Below are 9,730 nucleotides of genomic sequence, written 5' to 3' on the forward strand. Positions count from 1 at the left end.
TGTACAAATTTACAGTTATTTATTTTGCAAACCACAAATACATATAGATTAGAATGTACTTCATAAAAAACCTATTACCATACACAATTTGTCTTGAGGTTTTATAATAATATAAATACAAAGAAGAAAGTTGTTAGGTAGAAATTTAGACAAATCACAAAAATCAAATCACATTAATATGTACAAAACAAGGTAACTGTTTATACTGACAGGAAACTGAAATGGTTTAAAGGAAATATGTAGAGTAATGATACTTCTATGAAGCAGTAATGTCGAATGTCTTCAACATCAACATTTTTCCTTCTGCTGTCTAAGTTCATGAAGTGCCATATTGTTGTTTGGGCCTTAAACATTTTTATTTAAAATAAAATCACAGGGTGTTGACCTTATACATCAATATATACAGATTTAAAGCATACCATTCACTCAAAAAAGTGAAAGAGTTGTGGATGAGTACTCGGACAACGGATGAAAATCATCTGGTTAATGATTTTTACAGGAAACCTTTAGCTTAGTTTGCTACGTTACTGTATGTAGACTGCCATCCTGCATTTTGCTCAACAGTTCTGTTTTGAACGACAACGCTAAACTGTCAAACTCAAATGGTTATAACAGCAATCAAAACAGGGCAGCACAAGGAAACACTTGCATACGCAGTATTACATGTAAAACTTCAAATGCACATCAGCGAAATCAGTATGCCTACTGTATCTACAATCATGTATCTAATATACATTAAAGCTGACATACATACATTCATTTATTAAGCACAGACGCTGCATGCCCTGACGCGTGTGCGTGCTGCCAAACACCACACAGTGTCTGTCAAGCGTGTTTGTGGTCTATGTGGAAGTGTTGATGTAGTTAGGAAGTCCAGGAAGTTCAACTCTGACATCCCACCTATTAATGCTATCAGATGTCAAGAGCAGCTCCACGCTACTGTTTGTTTTCAGTCTAAATTGAAAAGATGTGGTGGTTCTGAGGTTCTGTCTTTCTTCTGCACAGTGTCTTTATGACCTGATCTCGATGACTTTGATGAAAGGCAGTGGTTTGCTGGATGAGTTAGACGGCTTGAGTGGTTTACTTGGGGGACAAGAGGAAGAGAAAGTAGTTATTTGTAAATTGAAACAGTATAAAATAAGCCTAAAAGTAATTCGTATAAGTCTTATACAAATGTTTGACTAGAATAGGTGAATATTTTTGTTTGCATGTACTGCATTTTCACCAAATTAGCATTATTAATTATTAACTAATGCATGGGCAAGAAAAGGCCCTGTAGGACTTTTGCAAAGTTTCCAGGTGAAAAAAAATATTAAGAGGAAGGGGAAAATAAGTTACCTATAGACAATCTGGGGGTTGCGCTCTGTTGAAAGGTAGGAATTTGATCTTTGTCCTCCCAGGAAATAGTCCATCTGGTCATGCATCTCTCGGTTCTGCACACACACAGGAGGTCAGGGGTCAGTTCACATAGTAACAATAAAGTAAGTGACCACAAAGCAGACAGTGGTTGCATCTCCTTCCCTTTTGTATCTCCTCTCTCTGCAAAGATCCGTCCGGGTTTCACTTCTCATGTTACTCACTTCCACTTAACCCGGACCCTTTATTCTCAATTCCATTGAAAAGCCATATATAATTTTCTTTTTATAGGAGAAGACATTAAGCAGCACTTACCTCAGCCTCCAAGAAAGCCACTTTCTCCTCCAGCTCTTTGATCACACGATCCCTCTCTTGGATCACCATGCGGGAGTTCTGGAGCTGAAGACGAGCAAACACACAGTCAAACAGTCAGTAAATCCTGCACAAATATGAACACAGAGACCACGTGTTTGCTTTACAGAGTCTCACACATGTGCGCCTCACCTGTTCAATCATGTGTCTGACTTTCCTTTGCTGGCTTTTTAGCATGTCATCCAGATGGTGGATCTTTTCTTTAAGAATAGCCACCTCCTTTTCCAATTGCTCACTCCTAAAAATAGTTAGAGTTAGAACACATGCAACACGTGATTCGATTGTCACCGATTGTCAATGTGTTTATGTTAGCTGACCTCTGATCCCCTTTCTGGCCCTCCTCTCTGATCTTGCGCAGTTCACGCAGTTCGTCCTCGCGGTTGCGGATTGCCTCCCGCAGGCTGGCACTCTCCTGCTCCATCCCTCCCAGCAACCTCTGCAGCTCGTCGATGCGCTTGTCTTTCCTCTCGCTTGCTTCCTCTGTGATCTTCAACTTCTCCTCCTCATCGCTCAGATGCTGCCTCAGCCTGCTGCCTTCAGCCTGAAAGAGACAAAAAAAAGAGGGGATGCTTTACTACTTTAGAGGTTTTAGTGCAACCAAAATGCAGTTTACATTATATGTAGAGATGCTTAATAAATGTAAAAAGAAGCTCTGCATATGTGCATTACCTGCAGTCTCTCTTTTTCCTCTTGGTGTTTCTTTTCTGCTTCCTGTAGCTGTGCATACAAGCGCTTACTGACCTCCCTCAGCTTGACTCTTTCCGCTTCATCCTCTGCCTCCTAGTAGAGAAAGAATCAAGTTTTAGATTAGCAGATAGATACCGTGATGTCCTAGAGTGGCCAAGTCAGAGTCCAGATCTTAATCCAATAGATGGTCAGTTACTGTAAATACTGACTGTAATTAATTTAAATGATGATGTAGAGATCTGAATTCACTTGGACATTAAAGGGCCATTTTCTGTTAATTTGTTTCAAAAAACCCACACCAACTGTGATTTAATGTAAAGTGTTGTCACGACGGACAGACAGACAGATACTTTCATGGTGACATAATGTTAAAAGGCTTGTCAGCAGTTGCATGACGACCAGTGTTTCCCTCCTAATTCTGCAACACTTCTGTGAGTGAACTGTAGCACAAGTCACAGATAAATGCTATAATTGGCACAATACCTGTTCAACTAAACAGTGTTGTCAGCTCTGTGTATTAGTACAAAACATCACTGACACACACACACAGTCAGTAGTGGTTGCTAAAAGAGTGTGGCTCAAAGACAGCAACAAAACTATTAAAGGAGAGGCATCTGTGGAATGCTGAAAACAATGAGGAGGGCCTGAACACAATAACACATGTAGGGAGCGGAACAATGTGTTCTGGAACGGCTCTCTCACACATTTTCACACACCCCTGGGTGCTATGAGCATACATGCTTGCTGCCATTTAAAACCTCTCTTTTTCTCCTATATCCCAAGCCTGATTGTGTTTCTCTTATACGTTATACCTCTCCTATTTGTGTGCCCATCGGATTGCTTTACAGGTATCACACGAAACATACTGGCTTAAATTGTCCAGATGAAAACAACACACAACACAGACAGTGGACTGCGGCTAAGATTTGGATGCAAAATTTGACATGTGTATTGCTCACACACATACTATATATTCACAACTGTGAATGTTCACCTGTGCGTCAGCTTTCCCTCCTCTGCTGGGGGCAGGCGCGGCACTCTTTCTGAAGGGCAGACCAACTTTCCACCCGTTTGTCACCGGCTGGAGAGAGAAAAGAAGGAAGTCAGCAAGAAAAGCGTGAAAGACAGAGATTTAGAGAGGTGGAGCAAACTGCATTAAGCACACAGGATGTAGGGTGAACAACAACAACAAACCAAAGAAGCTCATAAAAGATCTACCTTGTTTTTGGCTGCCATCTGCTCCCTCAGCGTCTTCAGGCAATACCTCACCTATGTGAAATACAGACATATTGTGAGATACTAAGATACTATCATTTATTATGTTTTAACATGTGTGTGTTCTAGGTTCTAGTGATAAACAATATTTTAGTGTCAACAGAGAGACAAGAAGTTTGAAAGCGGGATGATGCAAACATGCAAATTGTTACATAATCCAGGAGACAGTGTTTAACATGTTTCAGAGCTAAAGCAAATACTGTCCAGATACTGACCTCCTGTATCTGGGAAACTTCGTCTGACAACATCTTCAGGCTCTGTTGGTGTTTCTGCTGCTCTTGTCTGCGGGCCTCTAGATAAACCTGGAACAGGGCAAAGACACGGATGTTAAATACCAGCGCAACCACGAAACAAACATACACCATTTATTTCTACATAAACAACAGCCAGAGGGCCAAACCCACCTTGATAACCTCCACCTGCTCTTCGGTGGATTTGATGGGTTCAGGACTCAATGATGTCCTGTCAGTGGGCGGCTGCACCAGTGCAAACGCTCGTCCAATCGGCTGAAGATTAGAGAGCAGAGGAGTTAACAATGTGGCATGCACTGTGTTTGGCTGAGGATGGGTGGATGGGTGTGATCCATTTCCAGACATTGCCACTGTGTTTTGCTGGAGTTGGAGGAGGAGTTGAAGCATGCATATTGCAACACAACACTTTGAAGAACAGCAGGGAGTACCTTTGTTTAATAATTGTTATAAATTCTGTTATTAAACTATTGAATAGAACTACAGAATACTGGGCATTCTCAGTCTCGTCCTGGGAAACTTATTTCTGTGATGTGTGTGTGTGTGTGTGTGTGTGTGTGTGTGTGTGTGTGTGTGTGTGTATGTGTGTGTGTGTGTGTGTGTGTGACGGAGACTCTATAATCAGAAGGCAGAACTGTTAAGCCATCATCACTATGGAGACTAACCCATAAACATCTGGTGCTTCTTTGGAAGTAGTATTCAGACTTGGACAACACTATAAGCAGAGACACATAGAAAGATGCAGGGGGAGGTTAAGTATCTCTGCTGCTCTGGTGGTCTTTTTTTTTTAAATCTAACTTTGGCCCTGGTTTCTGGAGAACGATGGTTGTCTTGAGCTGTTTTGAATGGGCTTGTGTGGGAACCACGGAATAAAAAGTTGATCAAAGCTGTGGCATGATTACAAGTAATTGGTTTTGTGTAAATATTCAATAGGTCTGAGCTTGTTACTCAGGAGGATCAGTGGGAACTTTTAAATCCAGATATGGCCTGAAAGACTGCACCTTCACTTTTTTTTCCTCACTCAAAGAAATTGCATACTATCGGAGAGAAAAGAGAAAGACTATTCTCCCTCATGACGTACAGCAAATCTCACATTGCATCCATTTTAGATTAAAAAGTCAACTTAAATGCCCAGTAAAAGCATATCTTAAACCCTCATGTATCCAAACCATGTCATCTAAAGCAGTGATACACGTTATTCCACCGCACTGGTGTTACAGTCAAGGTTATAACCTTAGTTATAATAATGGGCAGGAAGTTCTTCTTACCTTGTCCCTGTGCTGCTCCGTGCTCCGAGATGCCTGGCTCTGGTCGTGTAGTGTGAGCCGCATACGCCTGCACCCCTCCTGAAAAAGGCGAAGAAGAAATGAGACGTTGGGTGAATCCACAAAGAGACCGTTATGTGATGGAGAAACTGATGGAGGACTATTTTGAGGAGAATAGGGGAAGAAAGGAGGAGGAGAGACTGAGTCATATTCACTGAAACAAACAAAAGGGAGAGAGTAATCCGTAAGAGAGAGAGAGAGAGAGAGAGAGAGAGAGAGAGAGAGAGAGAGAGAGAACGAGAGAGAGAGAGAGAGAGAGGGGTACACACGTAAGAGAGAATGCAAAAGTTTTTTCACAGCTGCACAGAGACAGATTGTTTGAATTAAAGTGTGTGCTATGGACGTCAGAGAGACGGTTAGGCGGAAACTCTCCAGGCGCTCACAGCCAATTGAAAGCATTGGTTGGATTTCTGGGAAAGTGGGCAGAAAATGTCATTTCAAGCAAGACAGAACGTGTCCATGACAACACAATCCTCACAGTAGCCATAAACTATCTGGCGCACAAGCAATATCAGAGGGAGGAGTAAGTCAGAAAGAAAACAACGCTCAGAACGCTTTATAAAGGAAAACACACAAACCATCCCAGTTATTTCTCTCTTTTAGTTACAGTAGAGAAGTCGCTTTAACAGGAAAAGTCTGGGCCAGGATGTGACTGGGTGTGTGTCCTCCAGCATAGGGAATCCCCTTATAAGGGATACCCAGGGAGTGTGTGTGCAAGTATAAATACCAGTATGCAGATGTGAGGGAGGAGGTCAAAGACATTTGAACTAGAGCTAGATATTTGGCATTTCCCGAACTATCGGTATTTATCATGGCCGATGAAAAAATAAATTAAAAACAAAACGTTTATAATGACAAATGAAGGATTCTGATAAATGAATATTTAAAATAAAAAAAACAAAAAAAACTGATGGTCAACCATGTTCTGAGTGTTGGCGTTGCATAGTTTGACAACCAGAGGACACTCTACAACGTTAATGTTATTGTGTTTTTGTTCAGAGGACTTTAAGCTTTATATCTCAAATTTTTATTTTTATACATTTTATTAATCAGAACATTAATATACTGTGATGTCCTCTGTTCTGGTGTGACAATAAAACTAATTATTATCATATTGTTATTTATGGAAATCTGTTTATGTTTTGTTATGCGTTTCTGGATTTCTTTTATATATATATATATATATATATATATATATATATATATATATATATATATATATATATATATATATATATGCGTGTGTGTGCGATATATTGGAATAATGGATTTTTTAAATAACCAAATATTTGTATCGTATGGGCCTTAAAATTCGGTTGGGCTCTAATTTGAACTACAGCTGAAACAATACTTTTATAATTGATTAACTCTATTAGTCATTTTTCAAGCAAAACAATGCCAAACATGTCTAGATTCCAGTTGTGAGGATATCCTGCTTTTCTTTTACTTACGTGATAATAAATTAAATATATATAATTTATTTTTTTATTATTATTTTATCCTGATATTTCACGGACCAAACAATAAATCTATAATGAACATAATTGTAAGTTGCAGCCTAATTTTAAACTCAATTGTGTGGCAATCAAAGTGAGTGTTGTATCTCTCCCTCTGCATTGAAACCATTTCTGATTCGCCTCTGTCTTTATGTGAGCCAGACAGGGGAAATAGACTGGGTTTTATTGTGCGATGCTGTGATGAAAGAAAGAATTAAAGAAAAGGCAATGTGTTGTACAGACAACAGAAGGCCTATATGAGTAGCTGGTTTTCTGTTCAGGAAGACAGTAATGGAGAGAAGCAGTGAGGGTCAGATGTGACTAAATCGCAAGTAAACTGGCAACAGGAACAATAAAAAAGGCAGGAGAAGTAGCCCAAAAGTCAGTGGGTGAGGGGTCCAACTACGACAAACAAAACTCAGGGAAATGAAAGTAAAAAATTCCCCTATGGTTCAACATGCTTTCCTCTCAGATTACAGACACCTGAAAGCTCTTTTAGGCCCAGTGATTAGAGGAGGGAAAAGAGAGGAGGGATAGAAAAGGGGGGAACAGTGGGAGTGTTGTTAACAAGAAACTTGTCTGGCTCTTCATGGACGACCAAACAGACTTGCTAATCCTAGCTGTACCACCGACTATTTACACACTAGTCTCTCTGCGTATTTTTCCCATATACACACACACACACGCACGCACACGCACGCACACACACACACACAAACATACACAGTAATACTAGACCTCCTGAGAACACAGACAAAGGGACCAGTTGGATGCGCCCATGGAAGATGACGTGTGCGCACACACATACACAGACTACACACACAGAAAAATGCACACAATAACTCAAAGTACACACTACCTTTAGAGCAGGGCAACCTGAAACTAAGTACACAGCATCCGCACTGCTGGGTGCAACGACAATGGGCACAAAAGATCACGGGGTATGGACGGGCTGAAAGGCTTTAGGAGAGTATGAAGACACTTTTTGTTTTGGACTTTGGCATCAGGAGGCCTTTAAATCATGTGGGTTACATTTGCTGAGAAGTGACTGCCAGACAGAGACAGACAGAGCTGCTGAATTTGGGGCATAACAACTAAATGTACTGTGGAGCTCTGTGGCACTTTAAAAAAGATCATGGTGTTCCGTCTCCTAACCTCAGGCAGCAGCAGGTATCATGGTCGTACACTGTAAAAGGTTGTGTGCCTGCAGGTGTTGTACAGTCCCTGCATTCCACGAGTGTGTGAACTTCATCATACATTAAATCACCTTATCCCTCTCATGTGCTGCTTTCCCACACCTGCTGCACGGATGTCAATGCTGTCTTCTGTCCAGGTACATTACAGCTAAACCTCGGCCTCTGAGACAACAGCTGTGAGATGACTAGGGCTAATGCTTGGGCTGCAGCAGGTATTAAATGTTTTAAAAACAGTGCCCATACGTATGAGAATTTAGTTACCTTACTTACTACATACAAGTAGGCAGCTGAACTTTGCTGAAATAAACTTCAAACCTGCTCTGTGTGGCATGCAAAACCAGGGCGGCTGTGGCTCTGTGGTAGAGTGGTTGCCTGCCAATCGGAAGGTTGGTGGTTCGATCCCCGCCCCTGCAGTCATTGTCGAAGTGTCCTTGGGCAAGACACTGAACCCCAAGTTGCCCGCGGTGCTGCGCATCGGAGTGTGAATGTGTGTGAATGTTTATCTGATGAGCAGGTGGCACCTTGTACGGCAGCCCCGGCCACGGTGTATGAATGTGTGTGAATGGTGAATGTTTCCTGTAGATGTAAAAGCGCTTTGAGCAGTTGTTAAGACTGGAAAAGCGCTATATAAATACAGCACATTTACATTTACATTCAAAATGATGACTAAGAAAATATTTGGATAAAGAATAAACAAACAAGACTAACAATGTAGGCATTCAATGCCAACTTTCCATCCTTAACTGATACTGACTACTGATACTCAAAGCGTGCAGACACGTTTGACCACTGTTCAACATGAACCGCAACGATAAAGCGATTAATTGATAGGTTGACTGAAAGAAAATGTATTGCCAACTATTTTGATAATCTATTTCTAATTTAGTCATCTTTAAGCATCAATGCCAAACTTCCGCAAGTTCCAGATTCTTAAATATGAGGCTTTTTGGCTTTTTTATAGTCAAATTTACAGTATATGATGATAGTTAGTGAAGTTGGGGTTTAGACTGTAGGTTGGACAAAACAAGTAGCAGGATAATTTTCACTGTTTTGGTATTTTCTAGACTTAATGATTAATCAAGAAAAGAGTAAGCAGATTAATCAATAATAAAAATAAATGTTAGTTGCAGCTAGTGCTTTTTTATTTTACGTTTGTCCCATTTTGGTATTAAATCCTTTAGTATTCAGCTGCAGTTCCCTGGTTAGTGCTGTTGCCCTTCAGTCAGTCAGCGGTCTATTCAAAGTAAAGGGTTAAGTGAAAGGTTAAGGTGTCAATATTATGCAAATTTTTTTTTCTACTTTGGAAACCTATTACATGCACACACACATACACACAAAAACAACACAATAAAGGAAAGGTGGAGCGCAAAAAGCATAATATGAGCACTTTAAGTAAAGTCTAAAGGGCAAAGACAAACCGAGATGTGAAGTGAAGCGAAGCATTGGGAGGTTTGCTTGTGTGTTGCCATCATGTGAGAACGTGAACAGGTGAACGCTCATGGTAAACAGCCCGTCCAGGATCTGAGTCCTGAAGTTGAGAGCTGCCATCAGAAAAAGACTCACCCTATAATTTCAACAGTCATCTTTTTTCCTGCTCTGTGTGGCATGCAAAACAAGCTTGGATCTGGCATATGCCTATCTTCCCTCTACATTGATGCATCGATCGCGCTTGACTCATTCCCAGCCAGTAACGTCACACTCCTGACTGAGATGAGGTCGGAGGATGAGGAAAGACAGAAGGAATGTGCTAGGTCACACAGCGCAGGGAAACTGTG

General features: G+C 40.8%; 1 protein-coding gene across 1 annotated transcript in view; it reads right to left on the reverse strand.

The window, feature by feature from the left end:
* Positions 1–86: 86 nt before the first annotated feature.
* Positions 87–9,730, reverse strand: part of tuft1a (tuftelin 1a) — an 11,554-nt gene continuing 1,910 nt past the window's right edge. The window contains exons 2-12 of the mRNA XM_034874430.1: positions 5,207–5,284; positions 4,095–4,196; positions 3,906–3,992; positions 3,634–3,684; positions 3,410–3,496; positions 2,398–2,508; positions 2,046–2,269; positions 1,861–1,966; positions 1,672–1,755; positions 1,339–1,433; positions 87–1,083 (exon numbers count right to left, since the gene is read on the reverse strand). Of these exons, the coding sequence (XP_034730321.1) occupies positions 1,011–1,083; positions 1,339–1,433; positions 1,672–1,755; positions 1,861–1,966; positions 2,046–2,269; positions 2,398–2,508; positions 3,410–3,496; positions 3,634–3,684; positions 3,906–3,992; positions 4,095–4,196; positions 5,207–5,284 (1,098 nt within the window). The 3' untranslated portion in view covers positions 87–1,010. The remainder of the gene's footprint in view (positions 1,084–1,338; positions 1,434–1,671; positions 1,756–1,860; positions 1,967–2,045; positions 2,270–2,397; positions 2,509–3,409; positions 3,497–3,633; positions 3,685–3,905; positions 3,993–4,094; positions 4,197–5,206; positions 5,285–9,730) is intronic.

Source organism: Etheostoma cragini, chromosome 6 (genome assembly GCF_013103735.1).
Source record: "Etheostoma cragini isolate CJK2018 chromosome 6, CSU_Ecrag_1.0, whole genome shotgun sequence".
Classification (NCBI taxonomy): Eukaryota; Metazoa; Chordata; class Actinopteri; order Perciformes; family Percidae; genus Etheostoma; species Etheostoma cragini.